Source organism: Daphnia pulex, chromosome 4 (genome assembly GCF_021134715.1).
Source record: "Daphnia pulex isolate KAP4 chromosome 4, ASM2113471v1".
NCBI lineage: Eukaryota > Metazoa > Arthropoda > Branchiopoda > Diplostraca > Daphniidae > Daphnia > Daphnia pulex.
In genome coordinates this window covers 2,962,393-2,986,282 of record NC_060020.1, presented here as the reverse complement: position 1 = coordinate 2,986,282, position 23,890 = coordinate 2,962,393, and the positions used below count along the sequence as shown (strand labels likewise).

General features: G+C 43.2%; 2 protein-coding genes across 4 annotated transcripts; both read left to right on the top strand.

Moving 5' to 3' along the window:
- Nucleotides 1-2,195: 2,195 nt before the first annotated feature.
- Nucleotides 2,196-5,795, top strand: LOC124192144 (putative FERM domain-containing protein FRMD8P1). Of its 2 annotated transcripts, XR_006873593.1 has the most exons (11): nucleotides 2,196-2,455; nucleotides 2,523-2,871; nucleotides 2,945-3,109; nucleotides 3,177-3,501; nucleotides 3,589-3,798; nucleotides 3,872-4,004; nucleotides 4,087-4,254; nucleotides 4,329-4,452; nucleotides 4,672-4,773; nucleotides 4,997-5,491; nucleotides 5,567-5,795. XR_006873593.1 is itself a non-coding variant. In XM_046585321.1 (10 exons), the coding sequence occupies exons 1-10, from the start codon at nucleotides 2,375-2,377 to the stop codon at nucleotides 5,038-5,040; spliced, it is 1,701 nt and encodes a 566-aa protein (XP_046441277.1). In that variant the 5' UTR covers nucleotides 2,196-2,374; the 3' UTR covers nucleotides 5,041-5,795. The 2 variants fall into 2 exon arrangements, 1 of the variants encoding a protein (XP_046441277.1); XM_046585321.1 differs by having other exon boundaries at nucleotides 4,997-5,795.
- Nucleotides 5,796-12,038: 6,243 nt separating this feature from the next.
- On the top strand, nucleotides 12,039-20,061 carry LOC124192231 (cyclin-dependent kinase-like 4). Of its 2 annotated transcripts, none has more exons than XM_046585433.1 (9): nucleotides 12,039-12,475; nucleotides 13,932-14,124; nucleotides 14,208-14,329; nucleotides 14,593-14,756; nucleotides 14,823-14,930; nucleotides 15,007-15,096; nucleotides 15,373-15,515; nucleotides 16,250-16,393; nucleotides 18,129-20,061. In XM_046585433.1, the coding sequence occupies exons 1-9, from the start codon at nucleotides 12,270-12,272 to the stop codon at nucleotides 18,357-18,359; spliced, it is 1,401 nt and encodes a 466-aa protein (XP_046441389.1). In that variant the 5' UTR covers nucleotides 12,039-12,269; the 3' UTR covers nucleotides 18,360-20,061. The 2 variants fall into 2 exon arrangements, with proteins under 2 accessions (XP_046441389.1, XP_046441388.1); XM_046585432.1 differs by having other exon boundaries at nucleotides 18,120-20,061.
- Nucleotides 20,062-23,890: the final 3,829 nt, after the last annotated feature.

Below are 23,890 nucleotides of genomic sequence, written 5' to 3'. Positions count from 1 at the left end.
ACAACTTTCATCATCGGTTGAATTCGAATGGTATATATTATAATTATGGTAGCGAAACCAGTTTAGATCATGTGTCACAGTTCATTCGGATACAAAAATATGCAATTTCAGTTGACCACCCTTGAATTCATTTAGAATTCAAATGGCAATTAGATTTTGGAAATATGTATCGTGATATGAATGTATGTCAAGTCTAAAATCAACAAATACAATTGAGGGAATTAGAATATATCGTTAATGCAATGTCGGCCGACGAAAAAGTCGGGTTTATTCTAACTGTAATGTTCATTCGATGAAAAGAACGATAACAAATTTTAACTGGTCGCACTTCACCTCCTATGCATTAAAAATGTTCATTTTACGGAATCGCTCATACTTGAATGAATCACAAGTTTTGGAGCACTCCAGCGATTCTTAATTCTTCTTCTATTAATTATTTTTGATTGCCGAAAGCCACCATGCCCCCAGGTTAAGCAATGTAAATATGTGGTCTTTGACATCTAACGAGAGTCGAACACAACTGAAATATTTAATATTCACAAGTTTCAGTTGCGTCACGGTCTCCGTCATTTTACGTTAATCACAGCATCAATTTGATCCATTTTCAATCAGTTTCATTGCGATGTAGAGCTCTGTCGTCGTTTGGCCAGTTGATGGCAATATCAAAAATCTCTCACGTCCCCGCGAAATTTTGTTTTTGGTTATTTTTTTGCTTTTGTTTGCTTGCGTAAACCACAATCAAATATTTCAATTAATGAACTTGATCGATCACAAGTTCGTGCGCAATTTGGCATAACAAGATCTCATATGGAGAAAGCGTCACTAGAGTTTTTAATTGTAATTAGTGAAGCAGAGACGCCAACGTTAGGTGAACCTCGAATGGTTTAATACTCAGTCGCTACACTCTTACTAATTTAAACTGATTTGCGTGGTCGCAAGGGTCAGGGTCAAGGTCAGGCTCAGGGTCAGGGTCAGGCCTGGCGTAGCAATAAATTGGGAAGCTCCCGTGTGATCCTCTACCAGTTGAGTTGAGGATGTGGTGCTCGCACCGGTTCCTCACCACTGCGAGCGTCACCGGAGGTATCCTCCGGAGTGGACTACTTGACAATGAAATTTAAAAATCTCTAATAATCCAGCTTGAATGTTATTGTCTTCCGCACCGGAAGCGTTTGTCTTGCAATAAAATTTCTCCGGCCGCTTGGTAGATGTCGTTGGAAACGTTTCTCAAATGCCGAATCAGATTTCCCTTCAATTGTTGTTGTCATTACCGGACCCCGATCCTTTTTATGGACCATCGTTGGTCTCTCTCTCTTATAACCGGATGTGTTTTATTTGCATATCACCCACACACGGCGAGGCCAGTCAATTTCACGCCTGTTAGTTTTAACCCCCATCCATCCGAATTGGCTCGCCCCAGTCGTTGTAGTAGTAATAGACAAGTATATAGGACTAGTGTCTAGTGGTAGCATTACAACTCCCACGTCATCATTTATAAAAACCAAATGTCTACCGAGGACCGCCCGGTGTTATGAGCTTTTTACTGAATGGCTTGTGACTGCCCAACGAATTTTTATGGGCTGTGCAGTCATAACTGTTTTTTTTTTTTTTTTTTTTTTGCTTTAAATTTTTTTTGTGTTCTTTCATTTGACGTAAAGATTTTTTGTGACGTCGGATCAGGGAAATGGTTGTCAATGACAACGCTTTGAACGCCCGTGTTGAACTTGTCCATGTAAATAACCTTGAATGATTCAAAATAGCTCTAAAGAGAATAGCGTCTAGATTATGGATGCTATACCAGGTTGATTATTGTGTATTGAAAATTATTATTACTTTACTTTTGCTTTTTTAAATTTTTAATTGACATTATTTCCTACGGGAACCTCGCAAACCGGAACGGGATGCCAGCATTGATTTAAATATTAAATTTAAATATTAAATAGCTTCATTCAAGGTGGAAGGAATGCGTTGCACTATTACACTTAGCAAACCACATTTGATATTTTGGACTCAAATGAAAACGGAAGTGAATAAAGTGCCCCTGTTCCTGTGCTTTCACTAAACTCAATGTAATTAATAAAGATTTTTTAAATTCTAAAAATCTATCAGAGTAATGTGATTCTGGGTTTTTGTCCTCATCTGGTTTGAATTTCAAATTGAGCTTCAATTGAGCTTTTAAGTCGACTCATAGATGGCGGTGAATTCCATTGCCCCACTAAAAGTCAATATCGGTTTTGACAGTTTTGGCTCTTGCCTGTCAAATCTAGTTCAATGAATCCGTTTTTCAATGCATTTAAAAATCAACGTTACCTTTAGATATCTTCGATGAGTTTCGTGCATGTAACGAAACTTTCGTTCTTAGTCCACCTCGTCTATCATGGACAATCGAGGTTTAGTTGGTAATCACACCAAACTACATAACTCTTCAACCGACTTTGATTCTGTACACTCTAACGACGTAAGATATAATCTATAAATTTATTTAGATCAGAACTTTTGAATTACGTATTTGTAACACTTTCAAGGTGATCAAATTGATGGCCATCAGTGGATACAATATAAATGAAACTGCATCAGGCTCTGAAAGTCCGAAAGAGTGTTATGGAGATTCACAGCACCACAGTTTTGTTAAAGTCATTCCTGTGGAGTACACAAAGCAAAAGTTCCCAAGCAGTGCTTACAACACCCAGAATATTTCAAGCCAAGAAGACATAAGGAACTATCCTATTTTGTTGAATGAGAAAGATCAGTCAGAAATGTCTAGTATTGCCTCTGTATCAACTCTATCAAGTCATGTCATGAATCGTGCAATGTCTGCAACTGGTGCGGCTATGTCAGATAAACTCTCTCCTCCCCGGATTCCTAACGGTCAATGTAAGTGAATCCAACTTGGTTTCTAAATTGATAACAATCACTGTATTTTCACTTTGTTTTTGTTTTTCTACAGTGTGTGTTTTCCTGAGCAATGGAACCTGTGTCTGTGTTGATGTTGAACATGGTGTCAACACCAACTCTGCAACAATTTTGAAAACATTGATAGAGACTGAAGAATTAAGGTTACCTCCATTCGCTATGAATGTATTTGCTTTGTGGATGATATCACCAGAATTAGGTAAAGAAAAAGGATTTTTAACACCTTTACGGTTTTCTTCTAACGTTCGCCTACTTGTGACCTGTAGAAGTGCAGCTGAAACCCCATCACAAACCCATCAAGATTTACGCCGAATGGGCGCAGCTAGTCAAGAAATTTACCAAATACGACGGAAATTCAACGTTACCTGAGCCCACTCTGCATTTAAGGCGGAACGCGTTCTACCACAGAAGTGATGAAATGCGACTACGAGACTCTGGGATAATTGAATTGCTCTACTGCGAGGCTAAACACCATGTTCTAGTCGGGCGTTATCCTTGTGACCTCCCCGAAACCTTTCTCCTTGGTAGCCTTGTGGCCAGAATCAATTTGGGCAATTTTATTCCCCAACAACACACACCAATGTTCTTCAGGTACAACTAATAAAAGAACTAAGCTGTACATTTTCATTCCTTTCTAATAAGACCCTAAACATAAACGGCTTTTGTTGCCACTAATAGGAGCCGATTGCGAGATTACCTTCCATCCTACGCGTGTGTCAAGTCAACCCCATGGTCTCTAGTTTGGCCGCTGTCCAAATTGCAGCGACCAGACAAAACTGCACCTGAATCTTTGATAGTCGAGCAGCTCAAAAAACTTCCTAACAACATTCCCAGTCAGAGATTGATGCTGAATTATTTGAAACGCTGTTGGGCAAGACCCTATTACGGGTGAGCACATTTTATTATTCTCATTATAACTCTTTCCTTTATAAATTATGTTTGCTATTATTAAAAAAATCAGGGCTGCGTTTTTCTGCGGTCAAATCGAAGAACGGCGCACCTCTCGAATGTCGTCATGGTTCACCTCGGGTGACCTCGAAATCCAGGTGGCCGTCAGCTCGGTGGGAGTGTATTTGATTGAACCGCACGAAGGGGTATAAAACATTTTGAACATCACGGCATGATACAGCCTAAACTTCACACCTTTATTTTTTGTTTTCTTTTTATCTTGGACAGACTGTCCTACTCGGTTTAAAGTATGGCGAATTCATTTGGGATTGCGCATTGCCGTATCGCCTGGACGATCCAGATTGCTTTCCCTGCATTTTTCTCCAGTTTGCCTCTCCGCCGTCCAGCCCTCGCGATGGCAATGACACTTGCGTCATTCAGATATTTTCGAAGCAGGTCAGAAAAATCTATTTGCGCTGAACAAGTCGTGCGGTATGGAAACAATGTTCTATTTGCGTCCTTTTCCACAGGCCGTCATGGTGAACGCTTTGATAGCCTACTACACCAACAGGCAGAGGAGGAATTCGACCGCGGCTGCCAACGCTTCCAGCGACGAAATTGATGGAGGTATCCATGGAGAACAGGATCTAGACGGTGAGTCACCTAACGAGATTGATCGACTATACCAACTTAAACCGCTCTATCTATCTTTGACTCCATCTCATCTCAGAGATGAAGATTTCCCAACTAGTACACTTTTATGTCGGAGACTCTCAAATGATTTTTCTTTTCCTTATCTTTTCTGATCTTTTTTTATTTTTGGCTGCGTGGGCGTTTGGTTCTCTCCCTCGTTCCTTGTGATTGCGCTGGCAGATGTTATGGCCCCGCTAACCAACCCGGCGCAAACCGGGTTACTTGACTCGTGTCTGACCAACAAGCTTCATCGGCTCTCGTTGGCAACTTTTGATGACGAAGGTAATTACGTTACTTACTTGGTTACTTGCCACTATATAGCCTCTCTCACTCCTGTGAGATGTTTTAGAAGTTTTCTCTTTCGTGTCGGCCTCTTTTTGGGGGAGTGGGGGGGGGGAGTTCCCGGCTTTGAAGGGAAAACAAGAAAGGAAGGTTGTTTTGTTTCCTTATGTAATAACTCTGATTTTCTTTTTTATTCCTACTCTTATCACGGCATACTAAATAGGACGCTGCCTTATATCGACGGGGTCCTTGGCGGTAATCAGGTAATCTGTCAACAGCTCTCGTTTCATCGACGGTGATGGTGGCCCGAGCATTTTGATGTTCAATTTTTATTTGGCTCGATTCTCCACTCGTTATTCTCCCCCCACCCAGTTATAATCCCATCACACATGGAAGAAAAAACCCAACACATTTTGAACGTCGATAAGCCTGGATTTTCCCTATTGGTTTATTCGGTTCTGATCTCTTTTCAGTAAACACACACACACACACAGACGTATATAGATATTTTCCAAAGAAGAACAAGAATAATATGTACAGCACGATGCATTGAAACTCCCCACTATTCCGTCTCGCCACACTAAAGAATTGGAAATATTCCCGTTTTTAATTGATCGATTCATTTGATTTTGAAAGTCCGTTTTATAATTTCTCTGTCGACCCGCGCTGTTAAAGGATGTCCTGTAAACTTTGAATATTTTCAATTAGATGTGCTATGGTATGCATTATTATTATTAATATTATTATTACCCAATATAATTCTATTTATGACGTGTGTGACCAACATCACCAGGAACGTATTGATCTCAACTATGATGAAACAGTAAAAACCCTCCCCTGCCCCAATTTTAACACAGGGATACTAAGACAAGGATAAGAAGAAGAAACAAAAGTTCTAAAAGGAAAACAAAAAAGCAAATTGAAAAAGGATGGATGACATTCATTTTTTTGTAGATGATATGACACTTAGTCTGTGCTTATTCATTTTTACTTATCATGGTCATAAATACACGACACTTCAACCAAATAAAAGACCTCCGATCCCTGCTGAGACTGCGGTGTGGTGGTGCAACTGATTTTCTGTTGATTTGTGTTGATTTTCTCTTGTTGCCGTTGACATTTTGGCACGTCACCATGACTACCCTGAAAACTGTATTGTATTCTCATAACTTATTCTCCCATCTCTCTTGTGTGGCTGCTGCAAAGTGCATTATCGATGAAATGTGTGTGTGTGTGTCTGTCGTCAGCGACACGAGCGCATCGTGTGACCTTTTGGCGATTTCACCTCGACGAGCGAGAAGACGACGACGACGTCAAAAGAGCCGAGAAGAAGAAGATTTTTCCTTTTTTGGCTGGCGTTCAATCATTCACTCCCATCCTTCCACCCCCCATGTTGTGAATGTGATTGGACGCGGGCACGTTCGCCGCCCAGCCGTCGATATGGCTATATTGGAAGTGAGAGGCCAGCATCAGGGTCAGTCATTCGTTTTCACCGGGCATTCCGAAAGCCTCTAGCTAGCTCCACTGATGGACGAAAAAAGCGACGTGTGCAACGTCGGCGATTCTGCCCTGGGTTGAAACTTACACGAGATCCTAGCGTTTTCTTTTTTCCTCAGCTGTCGTGGTCTCTGCCGGTCGCTTTCGGTCGAGAGCCGAAGGCGAACATTGAACGAATTACGATGCGATTCGATTATTTTTCCCGACACACACACACACGTAAGACGGCGGGCGAGCGCTAAGATGCCATCGAGCTGGCGGATTTCTTCTTTCAACGATCGAAGGAAGACGAGTCGCAGGATCAAAAGACTCGTTCCCTTTCGTTTTTGTTTTCTTTGATTCCTTCATCCCGTTCCATAAGATCATGTGAAGGCGACTGGTGGCGCGCGGTCGGGCAAAAGTATTTTTCCATCCCAAAAGGAAAATCACGACCGTTTTCCCTTTTTTCATTTTCTTCTTTTTTTGGCTTCTGATTGCGATTGTCTGCTCTTTTGCTCAGCCGGATGGAAAGAGAAAGGGGCTTTGATTGTGCAGCAGTAGTACTACTGTACCACCAGTGGCATAATTGATGTCGTCGACCGCCAAAAAACATCCCGCAGTCATCACTCCGCCATTTATACCACGAAAAAAAATGAAATTCTTTGGTCGTTGGCCTCATCGTGAATAGTTGAAAATAAAACACGCCATCATCAGACTCTTTGATGGTTATTGAACACAAGTTTTGCGCACGTGTCTGTCTATAAATACAGCACCTCGGTGAGCCTGTATTATTATTACGGTAGATTTTTAGATGAGACTCTGGCGATGTTGTTGAATTCAAGGATTGCGCTGCGGGATTCCAACTCTTGGGGCAATCTCGGGAGATGTTTCCATAGCGACCGGAACTACAACAATACACACATACGTAGTATGTATAGGGCTGCGCTGCGCTTACTGGCTCGTGTAATCTTCGTTTCTTTTATTATATCGAAGCGCAAAAAAAGAAAATTGGATCACAACATTTTAGCGGCGAATGGCGGCGAACGACAAAGCTGATTTATGCATTTGATGACGTGTATCAATCTCGACAGGGGGGGGGGGAATCGAATCAAATATATAATATACCAGCACATCAGCCCAGATGATAGATCTCCGTCGTTCAATCACATCATATTCTTCTGATTTCATTTTTTTTAAATAAAAGGTTAATTTCTTTTTATCGGTTATTGATGAACTGTTTTCACTTTGAAACAAATAATATAAAGAAATTGAGTGCGATGACGACCCGGGGGTTCTACTGCTATGATGTCGGGATTTCTACATTGTCGGTTTGATAGTGCGGGAATAGATGCGCTGGGCCGGGAGGCAGGAGCAGCCGAGGATTGGTGATGTGGAAGTAGCAGGGCCGCAAGGGACTGATGATGTGCAGCCTGTGGGCTTCTCTCTCAGCATCAGTGAAGTTGTTGCAGCCTGCTCTCTTCCTTTTTACATGTATGTCATGCCAACTGTCACAGAGTGTGTCGTTATATTGCGACATGTATATACAGCCCCAGATCTATACACTGTGAAAGCGGAAGGAAATGAACAAAAAGAAGAAACTAAATCGATCGTGACGTATAGCGACAGACGAGAGAGATAGAGACGACGTTGCTGCTGCTGGCTGTCCAGCATTTTCCAGTCGTGACGAATGGAATAAGAACGTGAGATCGTGAATGGTTATACGACTGGTGGCGAGGAAAATCCGGTCATCCGGGAAGCCTAGCAAATCACGACGAACGAAATTGTTGAATGATTTGATGGAAAACTGATGAATATATGGAAATGGCATCATCAATAATAAAAAAAGAAGATTATTCGGCAGCTGAAAAATGTCCTTCGTAGGGCTGATTGACTCTCGATTGGATACCGCACCATTTCATATTTTATCAAAGGAAATCTTATTAGGTTATAGGTTATATATTATAAGGTTATTATTATTATAAAACGGGGCGTCATTCACAGTAAAGGATTTTTTGATGCTCGCTCTTGTGAATGGCATATTCGATTGGTTATAACCTCGTCTATAAATGTGTCCGGATCTATTAGGCTGTATCATAGGCGGTCTACTCTAGCAGATGGACCGGCGCTTCCGCCTTGTGTATTATGTATCCTTTTTGCTTTCCTGCTGTTCATGTGTATCATGTCGTTCAATCTGCGCGTTTTCATGTTCTCCGAGGCGGTTGGACGAGAGAGCTAGAGAACATGGAGCTGCCGGACAGACACGCTTCCTCCATTTATTAAATGGAGTTGTTTCCCCGGGTCCAATCTCTCCGCCCACGTTACACGAATAAGCCCGGCAGCAAAAGTCTATAATATAGATCCATAAAATATTTATATTTGTGTTTTCTGACCATCAAAAAAAATAAACAAACATCTTTAAAAGAAGTTTTGCTCATATATATGTGTGTGCGAAATCATTCTTCTTGGCCAACAGTTTGAACGGGAAGTGTAACATCCTGCGGTGTGGCGAGAAGAAGAAATGCGGCAGCGATTTCTGGGTTTTTTGTTTTCCACCGGAAGCCGGAAGGAAGAGAAGATGAGAACGATGATGGAAAAGGGATTCGAGACAAAAACAAACAAATAAAAGTCTTGTCGGGCGGGAGGGCATATAAAGCAAAAGAATAATAAGAGAAAATAAAAAAGGGAAAAAAGAATCACGAAACAAGACGGAGTGTACTCTGCTGGCAAGAAGAGAGGAAGCAATTCAATTGGAAACGGGGAGTGAAGACTGGATATATAGAAGACGAAGAAAATGAAAGTATATAGAGAAGAAGAAGAAGAAGGAGTACAGTACTATAGTTTTTTCTCTCCCATTCTATACAGACACGCGAGTTCTATGTGGGAGCAGCTCCTGGCGTTTATAAGGAGAAAAAATAAAAATATAAAAAGGGACAAGAGAGAAGAATATAAAAGTTGGATAACAAAAAAAGAGAAATAATGTACAGAGAGAGAGAAACGGGTATATATGGGACGACGTGTGGGACGACGCCAGTCCGATGAAATGTTCGCCTCCCCCCCACGAAAAGTTCGTGCGTTGGATATGTAATGAATGAAGAAGGAACGAGCCCCGGAAGATAAAAGAATCATATATTAAATCCGTCTGGGTTCTTTTTGAAAAAAAGAAAAAGGTTAAAAGTATACATAAAGTATAACTTCGATACACACAGGCACGCCCTTCTACAGTATAACATCCAATATCTAAAACATATCGCAATAACGTAACAATATATAGTACAACGTCCGGGGTAAAGAAGAAAAAAAATGGGGGGGAGGAATGAATCATTCGCATATGACTCAGACCCGAAAATTCTATAACGGACGATCCATCAAATAAAAAAAAACAAAAGGCCGTGGGGTTCTATGGTCTATAGAAAAAAAAGCCAAAGAATCGATGATTGTGGAGCGAGAGGAGGGGGTGACGTCATAATTACACGAACGTGTTCTATTGGCTGATGATCTATGGGATGCTTCAGTTATTCCAGACTGATTCCCACTATATACATACATATATCCCAATGGCAAACGGATAAATAATGAGATATGGCCTAGTACACATTTCTATATCCAATTCTTTTGTATCCGAAAGAGGGAGGGATTTCCGACGACACGAAACCTCAGTATGGGGTGATGAGCTCTAGCTCTAGCAGTAGTATTTCTCATTAGAAATGCCAAGGGCGAAATGGTGGGGGTTTTTGTTTCTTTGGTCGTGACTCACGAGACTTTTCTTGTCAGTCGCATGACGGAATACTGCTGCCCAGCAATGGCTCCCGCACTATACAGTATGTGTAATGCATATGGAAAACGTGACTTGATGGCGTATGATGTTGGTATCAATTCTAATTCCGGATTTTTCCCGAAACCAAACGAAAGAAAATATTAATAATGGAAATGTGATAATACGCGATCGTGTTGGATATAAGAAGAAAACAAAAAACTGCGGATATTTCTGCACGAAATCGCCATTTTCCTCCTTTTTTTCATTTAAGAAAATGGACTTTATTAACCTCGTCCCATATTTTATTATATAAGTTCACGTATTGGGCCGCTTGACATTGACTGTGCTGATCTGACGTCATTTATGCGGCCGACGATAATAACATAGTACGTAGCCGTTATGGCGGCAGATAACCATCACATGCCGTGTCGTTCAGTCATTTCAGTGTTGCGTATAGTTCTATATAGCGGACGGCTACGCCTTTTCGACAATACCGCAATGTTCCGTAACCTGAAATTCCGTGTCACAAATAGCCTACAAGAGCTAGAACGCTCTTGCGTAACGCATATTACGTTTTTTTTGGCCAAACTTAATTCACGTTAGGTGATGTAATCATGAAGGATCAACCTATATCTCTGATATCGACTTTTATATTATTGCTTGCTGCTGGCGACCAAAATCCCAAAGATTTATACCGTCGAGTTATGTTAGATATAGATTTATAGCTGTCGGCTATATAATAGATGATGACGATGCTCCGCAGATTGGCAGGGCTGTAAATGTATGTATCAGAAAAATGGCGTTGCCACCCAGCCTCATATCTTCTATAATAGGCCTACCAGTCGATTGGCATCAATCCCGCCCACCCACATATCTTTCATTTTCATTCTCGCTCATCGTTTCTCTTTATCATCTTCTTTTCTACAGATTACGAAACCAAAGTGGCGTTATTATGACGATCGATGGTGTGCCGCTTTTTTATCTTTGAATGGAATATCTTCTTGCAGCTATTTGCCTCTTCTTCTTTCAGACTTGATTCTTCTATTACGACTTAAACAGTTTATGCAAAGAAGAAAAAGTCGCACAGACATGGAAAGAACCACGACCGCATTGCCCCACGATTATTTTACAGCTCTGCATTTCATAAAGGCACGTATATATACATGTCCGACTATATAGCTACAGTTCTACCAGTATAGCCCTTATATGATTCTCTCCATATTTGCTGGCTTGGCTCATTATTCTAATTGCACACGGCTGTGTCTATTAACAATTCATCAAGTTTGGGGACCGACGACCGACATCCATCGTGACTGCTGGGTCCTGCTCCTCACAGCACACAGGACGATCGACTGGCGGCCATATACATGTCGCCGGCGATGGCTTTTAATAACTTTCTGGAGAGAGATAGAAATAAACAACCACGAGCATTTGAGCTATATGCTATAGCTATAGGGCGAATCTATATCGGATTCCATTTTTATCTTCCGGCGTATCATTTATAGCTGCTAGACTATCTAGTCTATATATACCTTGTGTAATAGAATAAAAGCACGTGGAACATGTAGTATAGTATACGGTGCATGGATATCCATCAGGAGAGTTTCTTTGCCTGTCTGGTTCATTGCCGGATGGATCCAATGTATCATTGTCCCCCCCTTACATATCGTGATGTTCTCTGTCTATTCCCCTATGTGTGTGTAGTATAGAAGAATAAAAATGAGAAAAAGTGAACACACACAACAACACGAGTGATAGGGCTGTTGTCTGTATAGAGAATAAGGGAGAGCTAGTAGGGGGAGGGGGGGATGTCGCATTGTTAATTGAACCCGTGTCTGTTGATGATCAAAAAAACCTGCCACCAACCCGCATTTGGTATTATATGGTAGACCATCATCAGCACCACCAGCGGGCATTCTCTCTCTTTTATACATGAGGGTGAATATATATAAGAAAACGGTTGCCCGTTGTTGTTGCTGCGTTCAGAGTTGCTGCGGGTATATTCACGTAGATAGTCTCTGGATGTAGATTACAAGGTATTGAGCCGTGGCGGTGAGCACATCGACTCGTTTTTTCTTCTTCTCAGTTTCCCCCCATCGTTGGTAAGCGCGACTACAGAGAGCAATTGTGTCTGTTGTAACATTGGCTGGCCGTTTTGTTGTTTCTTGGAATGTCCCGGCGGCCAATTTCGTGCATTTAATTGGATTCCAATTGCGGATGACAGGATTTTCAACCACCCAGGCACCCAACCCCGCGAGCCATATTGATGGGCCCTTTAACCGTTTGCGAAATTGACGTTCCATTCCACTTGTCGCTTGCTGCCATCACATCGCGTCACGAAATCGCCCGAGAGAATCATCGTAAACGCGTCTCGCCGCCCGTCGACAAGACGGGCATCATGGAGCGCTGGTTGGCCGAATCGCGACTCTGGATGGCTGCCCCCAATCGGACTTTTGTCCTCAGCAATTCAAGGTATGTACAGTCTAAATTCTACTTCGAATATATAGTCAATTCATTCGAAATTACCAAGTCACAAAAATCGCGGGGATTTTTCAAATTTGAGACATGGCGCCAAGTTTGAAAATTGAAACTTTTGAAAGGGATAAAAAAAAAAAGGAAAATCTTTCGTGTCTCCGTGTCATTGTGTACGTACACCAACTGTCAACTTGCACACACAAATAGAGCCTCTATATACGGACTACCTAGGGTGGTAGGTATGTATTGTCGTCGTCCCCACGTAAGAAATGTTGTGCATCGCCGGGTCAAGTGGGTGGTTTGTCTGCTAGAGTAGTAGTATGCCATCCGCCACGACTGATGCCGCCGCTCCCTGACAACAACAACAACAACAAAGAGAAGGAGGGGAAAGGAGGACGAGAAGATTCTTTTCGATACATATAGAAACCCCTGGAACGTGTAGAATACGTGGAGAGAGAGAGAGACTTTCGGTACCCGCCGTGTTGTTAAGGTTTTATAGGATAACACACCCTGATAGTTTGCCTCCCCTCTTTATTCTTTTGCTTCATCCAACTTTTTCATTTTCGGAACGGCGCAGGAGTTTCCGTTCAATAAGGACGTCCTAACACGTGAAACTCGATGGAGGAAAAGAAAAAAAGCCTGGCCGGTTGTCCAGGAAGGGAGGAGGGATAGACAGGGGAGGGGGGTAGGTGGGGAGTTATCATAGTCTGCACGCACAAAAGCGGGAGGGTGAGCTTATATTATGGATAGGTGTACGGTAGTAGTGGACGTTGCCATGGGCAACCGAATCAAACAGAAGAAAATGTGGTAACCAGGCCGGGGCCCAGCAGCAGCAGCAGCTAGTCTTAGGGATACTTGTCCAGGGCAAGAAGTGTGCAGCCAAGGAGTCAGAGCAAAGATGGAAGCAACCTTATTTCATATCCTACAAGGAGCCACCACTACCATCACTCACGAACGGTGAAACCCACAACACGCACTTTACCCCCCCCCCACCAGCGGTCTAGCCCTTAGCTGCTGCTCGGCATCGGCAGTCGAGTCATTTTCGTTTCATCAGCAGCGGCCAAAAGGGCGGCTGTTTGTCCATCCGACAGAGCTTAGACAATCGCCGTGATAATAATATGGACGGACCAGCAGCAACTGCAGTTCCCATCCAGTGTGTGTGATGGTGTCTCGTCTTTGATTGTTTGGTGCTGGTTTCCTTGTTTGTTATTGTTGCAAGTCGACAGACAGAATAGATTTCGAATAGATATTCTCCCCCCCCCAGTGGAGTGATTGCCAATTCAGGGGGTTACAGCTCCTCCTTGTCTGCGCCAGCCAGTGATTTATAACCGGGCCCTGAACATTCCTCTCCTAGCAGACAGAAAAGATAAAGAAAAAAGAAATATCAAAAAAGAGGAAAAAAAGAATTGAATTTTGTGGGCGGTGTGAAACGTGCCGTTTCCCCGATGTTCAGGTCTCGGGCTCCTTCGTCGCACTTTATGGAGCGCTACGAGAAGATCTGCCGGATGGGCGAGGGCTCCTACGGTGTCGTCTACAAGTGCCGTAACCGCGAGACGGGTCAAATTGTGGCCATCAAGAAATTCGTCGAGTCGGAGGAGGACCCACTTATCAAGAAGATCGCCCTCAGAGAGATCCGCATGCTTAAGGTATCGTTAGACAATCGACAGTCCACCACTTTTATATCAACCCACTTGATAATATTTTGTTTTGTGTTTGAAACTGATTGCAGCAATTGAAGCACCCGAATCTCGTCAACCTGATCGAAGTCTTCCGCAGGAAGAAGAAACTTCATCTGGTCTTTGAATATTGCGACCTCACCGTCCTCAACGAGCTGGAAAAACATCCCAGAGGGTAACATAGTCTAGATAGCAAATAATCAATAATCTTATATATATAGGTTGATATGGTTTGAAATACATGAGCGCTCAATGGAATATTATAAAATGCTGTTGACGCGCTAGTTTCAATAATTCCCGTTTGATAGTTTCCGTTTACTTTCGAGCTTGATGCCGGAGGCAAACAGACATCAGCGATGGATAGATCATAGATATATGTGAAGTAAATATGGTAGTAGTATCTAACATGGAGAATAATCTCCTGTTTGATGATTGCAGAGTGCCGGAAGTGTTGACGAAGCGGATCATCTGGCAGACGTTGCAAGCCGTGGGATACTGCCACGCCCACAATTGCATCCACCGAGACGTCAAGCCGGAAAACATCCTCCTCACCAAAGAAGGCGTGGTGAAACTCTGCGATTTCGGATTCGCTCGACTCCTCAGTAAAATGAAATCAAATTCAACGTATTAATTTCTTTTTTAAAAATGAATTTGATTTTATTGCAAAGATCCCGGAGAGAATTACACCGACTATGTGGCGACTCGGTGGTACAGAGCGCCGGAATTGTTGGTCGGCGACACTCAATACGGGCCCGGTGTCGACGTCTGGGCCATCGGTAAATATTTTACAGATTTAAATTTGAAAATAATTAAGAAGCAACAAAGCCTAATGGATAATAATAATGATGACAGGTTGCGTCTTTGCCGAGTTGGTCCGCGGAGAAGCGCTGTGGCCGGGCAAGTCGGATGTCGACCAACTTTTTCTCATCCGCAAAACTTTAGGTATTGTCTAGAATATACTATACACTATGCTTGGCTCACTATATCCCCTCAGGCAGCGTGTATACCCAGTATAATACGCGAAATGGTCGGCCTTATAATATATTCTAATAGTTGGCTAACGTCTCTACGTTATGTAATAATGAGCTCCGAAATTTCCTGACGAAGATTTCCGAGTTTCTGCCGGATGGAAAATGATCCTGCGAATTAATTATTAGAGCTGTAGCCACCCCTCAGGCTATATATGCGCTTCATTTCTTCTCTGGTATAATTCACCAGGTGACCTAATCCCAAGACACATGAAAGTCTTTAAGAATAATGAATTCTTCGCCGGACTGTCCATCCCGGAGCCGGACGTCAGGGAGTCGATCGAATCCAAAATGCCTCGCGATTTCTCCATCGACGGAATGGATTTCTTGAAAGTGAGTCCTAAATTTTAATTTTTTAAAAATATATAGTTTGACCTTTTTAGATTCCCTTTTCCCTTATATTCCGGCTTATATTATATATCCCCGCGTACAAAGTCGAAAGAAAAGAAAGTAATATGCAGATGAAGTCTCACGAACCAATTAGGAATCGACTGCATTATTCCTGTGTGATGCTCCCGTATTCTATTGCGGATGCGCTTCATTTGATATGCTATTTACCAGTTGATCCGCCTCTACGCACACAGGATAGACTTTTGTGTATAGTTTATTATTCAATTATCTTTTGGTGCTGCGAGGGCTAAATAAGTAGGAAATAAGAAAGCCATCTCGTCTCTATCTACGTGTATTATTTGTCTTTGTAATCATTCATCCGACTCAGCGAAAAGTCTAAACGAGGAGGAAAGACATTCTCAGAGAGAGTCAGAGAGAGAGCTGCAGAGCTTCACTCCCGATCGATAGCAACCTTATGAATATATACAAGGCTGGCCTCCCCCCAGTAGCAGCAGCTTCCCGTTTTTTAAAAAATGGAGAAAAAGCTAAACTGTAATTTAGTGAAGATTGAATAACAACAGCGTCTATATATTTTTGCCAGCTCTGAATAGACAGCGGCTTTTTCCCTTATATAGCTTGGGATATTAAATTATTAATGAAACGATATTGCTCCATTGGGGAATCTCATCTATATAAATATGGCCGCGACGTTTCTTTTGTTGCGCAATTCCTAATAGAAATGCCTGGACCGGGACCCGTCGAAGCGCTACACCTGCGACCAGCTCCTGCGTCATCCCTACTTTGCCAACTTCAATTTCCGACTGCCAGAATCCGAATTGGAGGAGTACGAGCGGCTCAGGAGATTGAGATCCCGTTCACGGGTAAGCACGACCCAATAGGCACTGTACTATAGCCCACCAATCTATCTATATAGCGTAGTATCTAGTAGTACATACACATCAATCCGAATATGTTATCGATCAGCTGTGTGTTGACGAGAGTATAGGATCCTTGACCCTGGACGGCGGCGGCCACATGATTTGTCCAGTTTTCTTTTATTGTTTTGAAGAGCGTAAGATATTGTCTCCGTGCGATGACGTATAAGTGGCGCAATACAGCACACAGCCGTCGGTGGTATTATTAGAACTTTCGACCCGTTTCGCCATCTGCAATTTTTACCGAGGAAAAGAAATGTAGTATAACGTCACGTCACATCATATCCGCGCACAGCCGATATGATGTATGCAAACGATCACGCCACCTCGGTGTAGTAGCGAACTTCCGTTTCCTCTCCGAACTCATTCACGCTATCCTATTTTTCTTTTTTTTTATCCCGCGCTGCTGCTGTTTTATCGGCGAATTGCAGCTAGCTAGCTATATTCCTTTGTGTGTACTCTGGTACACTCACGCAAGTATACATAGTAGACTTTCCAATTTCGACAGGAATAAACAGGCAATCAAATATTAGGCCTGCGTGCGCTGTGCTCTCCGTGTACAGTCAGCCGGCACCAAGCATCATTTATTCGTTGGCATAGTTTAGATTTCGACTCGACTGACTATATATATGACTATAAGGAAATATATAAAAGGAGCCATTCCGGCTTGGGTAAACACAAATGCAGCCAGCCCCCATCACACACATATAAACAATATCGTCAAAAAATAAAAGAAAAAGGTCTGGCATAATAATAATCACCGGCTGGAAACGACGGCAGCATACACATCACGTTTTGTTTGTTTGAATCTCACACAGATTTGTATTTTAGTTTTTTCTCCCATCATCATCAGAAAAAAAACTCTTCTTCTCTGTATATAAACACGACTAATATGTTGAGCTGGAGAGATGTGTCTTGTGTATCTATATGCTAATGCTTAGAGACTTATATTATGTATATACTATATAGCCAGGGCAATCTAAAGACAATAATGAAGTAGTAGATGGATACATAAGACTTTGGGCTGTGTGCTGGCATAGAGAGTGACTGAGTGAGAGAGAGCCGGAGGGAGAGATGTGTGGAGGCTTACATATTCGTGAGTAGCGGGAGAGAGCCCATCCGGCGTGATATATTCCCTGGTTCTCGACTCGGCGGAACGGAATGAGACGAGCACAAAAGCCTAGCAGAAAATAACAGAACAGACCCGGTCTATATAGTCTACGTAGTGTACACAGATGGGCGTGTGGGTATAATTAAGAGTTATACAGTTGAACGATGATATTGGACTCGACAGGCCGTGTATAATAATAATAAGAGACTCACGCAGGAGCCAAAGCATCACAAAAGTTGGGAGCCACTGCAGTCCTCCTCCTAGCTCCTCTGTTGTGTCTAGAGGCTTATAGAGAGAAACAAGGAAGAAACGCGCTAAAATAAAATAAAATGAAAATAAGAAAAAGAACTGGCGGCTGTTTCTATTCGGTGAATCTGAAATAAATTCTATTCCCGGTAGATATTAAACAGCCAAGCGTTTGCTTGTTATAGGTTGTCATGGCGACGGAAACGTGTTGAACAGGCAGTTGAAAGTTCACTTTACTTTACCGGCTCAGAGTCTCTTTCTCTGTATAGAAGAAAATGGAATTGATGTGTTATTCGTTCATGTGATTTTGGTAAGAATTTGCAGTACGCTGGTGGTGGCGGTCACATGCTGCCGCAGTTGCCCGGACCTGGGGCCGGAATCGGAGTGGCCAGCAGCCTCAACTACGTCGGCGGCGGCGGCGGAGGAGGAGGTTATTCGACGAGCAACACGAGCAATAACAGCTCCAACAATTTCATCGGTAATAGTCCACCGTCAATGCAAATCAGCCAAGCGCCGAGAATGGTCCGACGTTACGATCATTTGCCGTCCATCTGAGGAGCGGGTCAAGGGGTCAGTCCGGCAGCAGCGGAGCAGAAGAAGAAGAAGCGCCAGCAGTACGGAATTATCGTCTCACCAGCGACAACAACACCAACAACAACAGCACAGCAACAACCCGACTCTTGCGGGGTCATGACGCGCAGCAGGCGGGCGACAGCGGCCGAGATCAGCAGCAACAAGACGGGCAATAGTTTCACCCCAGCAGCCAACGCCCATCATCATAATAAGGCGAATCAAGTTGGATATCAGCAGCATCATCATTATCACAAGAGTACTCCTCTCCCTCCTGCGTCGTCCCAGCAGCAGCAGCAGCAGTCGAGTTACACGACGACGACGACGAGGCTGTTGGAATCGCGTCATCATCATTCGCTAACGGTCCCAATCATAAAAGCGGCGGGAGTCAGACGCTTATTGGTCGGAGCGGTGGCGCCCAGTACGTCAGTCCATCAACGCCACCGTTACGGCCAGAAATAATCGTAAAGAAAAATATAACAAGAAGAAGAAGAAGAAAAAACCCATCACATAACCTCAGGCCATTACCAAATTGATAGCGCAAGGCGCGTCGCGACGCCACCGCCGCCGCCCAATTCTTCTGCCGGAATTTCGATTGGATTATTCCAACGTACACAAAAGCACTAGGTCGTTTCAATTGAGTTGCCCTCCAGCTGTTCACTACCTATATACAGTTGATTGTGTTCCGTATTATTTTTCTGTCGATGTTATTCAATTCCAAATAGAAAAAAAGGGGGAAATTCGCTGCAATTGTTTTTTGGGGGTTATTTCGTCAAATTGGGAGGAAATTTGAAAAGAAACAAAGGTGCTCAACACTGGGCAGCTATTTGGAAATTGCCGTTGCGTGATGATTGTTGGTACAATGATAACAGCCCCCATACCTTGATACAGAGGGCCATTGTACTGTCGAATATTGTCTGTGTGTTGTTTCTCTCTCTCTACTGCGCCAACAAGAAGAAAAATAATAAACCCTGGAGGCCCCATCTTCTTTTGTCCGTATTATATAACCAGGATAATTTCCTTTTAACTCGTCGTGTACTGTGTTGTTTTTTTTATTTTCTTTGTGTTTGTTTATCACCACCAAACATCGAACGGCATTTAACTTTTCCTTCATCATATCGTCCGGAGTAGAAAAAAGAAGGATAGAGCCCCGGCCTTCGTTGTGTTGTTGTCGGTCTCATCCGCCAATCGTTGGGAAACGCCTTTTGATGCTCTCTTTTTCTTTTCTTTTCTTTTCTCTTATACATGTACACACACACACGCGCTCTCTGTGTCTATAATCCCCCCTCTTCTCTTTTTCTCTTTCTTCTTGTTTGTGACGCGATACGGATCGTGTACACGATCGGAATCGTAATACGCCAGTCTCCCCTTCGTCTTTTTCCCTTTTTATTTTTCTTTTAGATGTTCTTCTTCTTCTTCTGTACTTACGTCAGTTTGATTTTTTGATACCGAAAGTGTTTCTTCTCTTATATACATCCTTTGGCGTTGTGTGTGTGTGTGTGTGTGTGTGTCTAAGCGTAATATTATTCATATTATTATTATAAACCATCTCGATCCTCTATCCCCGACAAATGTTTGACCTTATTATTCCCTTTTCCTCTCCTTGTGACTAAACCTCGATACTATATTCTAACGACAACATGAAAATCTTTGTGAAACAAATTATACTTGTGAAACTGACTCGATATTCAAAAGTCTTATTGATTGCGTCATTTGATCTTTTTACTGTGATGGCTATAAGGACGCGGATCGGCTGATTGGCTCCGAGCCGAATAAATCAAAATGAATTCAGGTCATCATCATTCGAGAGAGACTGATGGAGATCAATTTGGCACGCAGGTATATAATTACGGCGATGGCAGCGAATGATTAAAAGCTTCCGGGGGGAAAAGCCTTTTCTATTTGATCGCATTTGATCGAAATATAATCTCATCAAAAGTCATAGCATGCCATTCTTAGGATCAGCGCAGGATAGTTGGCTGAAAGGATATTCAGGTTCCATCAGTCCTGATGACTTTATATCTTATATATTGACTGACAAAAGGCATATTACATCACATCCATCAGTCTAGACATCTGAAAAAGGCCCATCCAATATTAACTGCGTTTTGAATAGACTTGCTGTTAATATTCATTTAGACTAAATTCAGACTTTGAAGAGGTTTTGATTTAATGAAAACAAGCAGACGGATGACGAATGAAAGATTTAAAAAAAACTGTTTATTCCTTAATTCCCAGAGAAGCCTGGAGCAGAAAGTGTGCGCAGCTTAATAATCTATAATTGAGACGTATATAAAGAAAATGAAATAAAATAAAAATAAAATAAAAAAGGCCTGTGTGTGTGTATATATATTAATGGGACGCTTGAGTTGCTGCCAGTCCAATTGAGTTGTGATATATATATATATTTACGGGGAGCCGGGCTTCTTCAATAGACACTCGTCTGCTATGAGCTCCTTGGTTCGTCTATATGAAGGGGAGAGAACAGATCCCTTATATTCTCTCCGCTCCACTTCTGTGGCCCCTTATTTCTCTCTCTCTTATATATATAGAAGAGAATCTAACAGCCGGCCCAGCCAAGAACTGTATATGTATACCTCCCTTTCAGTTCTATATATCTTCTATTTTCTGCGCTTGCTTTCGGCCGGAGGAGATGGGCCCCGGCCGCCGCTTAGCGCTGCTTGACTGGAGCCTGTGAGAGAGCCAGCGGATGCGTCACAAGACCCTAGTAGGAGCAGAGACACACACACTATATGAGAATAAAAGGAAGGAAGGAAGGAATCGGCGACACACGACACACACACAAGCAAAAAGGACCCAGAGGATATATTGATTAGTAGACGATGGAATGGTATATAGTGTGCGGAGGAGGCCAACAGCACAAGCGAATTTCTATCTATACCAAATGGAGAGATGCTGCTGGATGTGTTCTTCTTTGCTGTATAGTTAAATATGTACAAGGAGGGCAGGATAGTAGGATCTAGTGATGGGTCGGGGCTTATATGAGTCGAGAGTAGATGCTGCTCCTGCTTTCTACCTACTTCCCTTCTTAACATGTATAAAGCACTGCATATATTGGCGTATTTAAACAGTTTGCGCCAAGTAATAGCCAGAAGGAGGCCCAGACGGCTGCTCCTAATAAATGCTGAGACCCCCCTCCGGGCTGCTGCTATGGCCCCAACTTGAGATGTAAATAAATCAGCAAGCAAAGACTGTGCACACAGCACACACACACATAGTCGCCGACGAATTGAACGGATTAATCTATCTGGAATTAGCTCCTGAAGGAGCTGAAGGAGCACGCCGGCAGCTCCTTGCCAAAGTAAGTCGTCGAATCACATGGATGGAAGGAGCGGGGTGGGACAAACGGCCGGAATGAGAATATTTAAGGAAGCCGCAGCTGTGAAATAATTCGTTTCTCATTTTGCTCTAATTCAATCTCGCTCACCCAATGCTGCTGCTGGGGCTGCTGTGATCCAGCATCAGTCCGTGAGCTCGGCGCAGCAGTTGTATAGATATAATAATATAGACCAGCGGCCGCAATCCGCCATGTCTTTGTGTCCCGGTCGTGCTCCCGCCGAGACTTCAATCTTCATTGCCAATGGGCATGTAATCCGATGTAATCCGACAAGGTCACTGGGCGCGAAATTCCAATATAGAAACAGCCCCGCCCTAGCTATCTCCCAGATATATTTAGGCTGTCGTCTTGTTATTATTTGTCTTATAAGACGACGACCGAGATATCCTTCATTTAGCCTAGAGACATATCCGATGCTATACACGCTACTTAATTAGAGTTGATAATGTCTTCCCCACCCATCACAACATCTTTCTCCATCATCCGCCATTTGGGTTCTCCTATTTACGGTCAACAGGATAACAAAAAGAGACTCTAATCAGTCGGCTGTCTCCAATTCGTCAAACCGTTCCAACATAACAGTTGAAAGTAATTGCACAAGTGGCGGTTGTATATAGTCAAGCCATGACGCAATATAACACATAAAACATCATCATTTCATTATATAAACAGTTGCTCTCTTAAATGGCCGTTGCCAAGTTGGTTGACAGGGTTACATAAGAGTCTATATAACTAAGCCTGGATAGTTATTGTACAACTCGCAACTGTTATTGGAAGAAGAAGAAAAATAAGGAGAGTAATGGCCTATATTTTCGACGGCTTCTATTGTGGATATAGAACGTACACACGTAGAGGAGCCGGACCAACTGGCCGTGTTGCAATCTCGCAACTCCGGACAGTAGAACCAGGGCTCTTATCGAACTCCCGTGTCCTTGGCTGCATGGACCGTGGTGGTGGTGCCATCGCCATTGCCATTGCCATTGCTGCCAAGGATATTGCAACCGGATCTCCGTTGGTAATGGCCATGCACATGCAGCAGCCGCCCGGATTCAATTCCGCCGCCCACATCAATGTGTACTGTACACACATAGAGCAGCTATAGTCCCGCCACCCGCTCACTGAATGCTACAGTTTACTTTCTAGACTCTCGTCAAAAGAGACTTTTCCATTCTGCCAAACGGGCCACATTGTGTTGGATGTATATAAAGTGTTGGCCCAGCATTCCCCCCCACCCACAGGCAATTGCCATCATCCGCATATGGCGATTAGCAATGAAGGGCAAATTTTCGTACGAGTAGCTGGCTCCCGATTTCCTCGAATCAATTACGCGTTGGCGCGGAGGGGGTTAGTGTCTGTGACTTTATCCACCCAAATAGAATGGACTGTCCATTTAGAGTTGGACTGGGAGACACAAGTGAAATGGAGAGAGTAATAATGGACGGGCCAGCAGCAACTGGCCAATATGGTGCGCGCGTAAATCTAGCGTGCGGAATCGAATCAATGCGAATATAATAATCAAAAAAATATCTCTCTCTCTCTCTCCAGCCATAGTCGACTGTCTATAGATAGCCGAGTGCTGGGCCAAAATATATTTGAGTTGCCGCTGTCACCAACAGCAGCCCAGTCTCAGCGGAGTATAGCGGCGGTGGCGAGTGTTATTGACTTGTGCTAGAGCGTCATCACGCATCCAGCGCCGAAGGAAGCGAAAACGAGCGTTGCCACGGCGACGTGCATAATCACTGGCGTTTTCCAGTCGAAAAAGGGGGGGGGGGCAACACAAAAGGAGGCCAGAATCGTCCCCACCATATAGAAGAGGCCAGCACACAGCAGAGCCGGACGCGGTCGCTATATGCTTTTCAGCATGCACACAGCAGCAGCGGGACCGAGTGCTACTGGAGTCGAGAGGAGACGAGCGGAAGAGATATCTACGTGTGCAGTCGTCGCTTTTTGTGGACGTGTGAAGCTCTACACAGTCCACACGCAGTAGTCACATAGAGAAAGCCAATCGGCAAAAGCTATGGCGTCTAGTACATATAGCCTATAGTAGTCTAGAGGACGGTCTTCTATCTAAGTCGTTTAGGTTTTGGCCATAGAGAGACGCCGGCCGCGGCCTCTGGCTGCGATGCACTTGAATTATTGATGGCGGGCGAGCTATCGA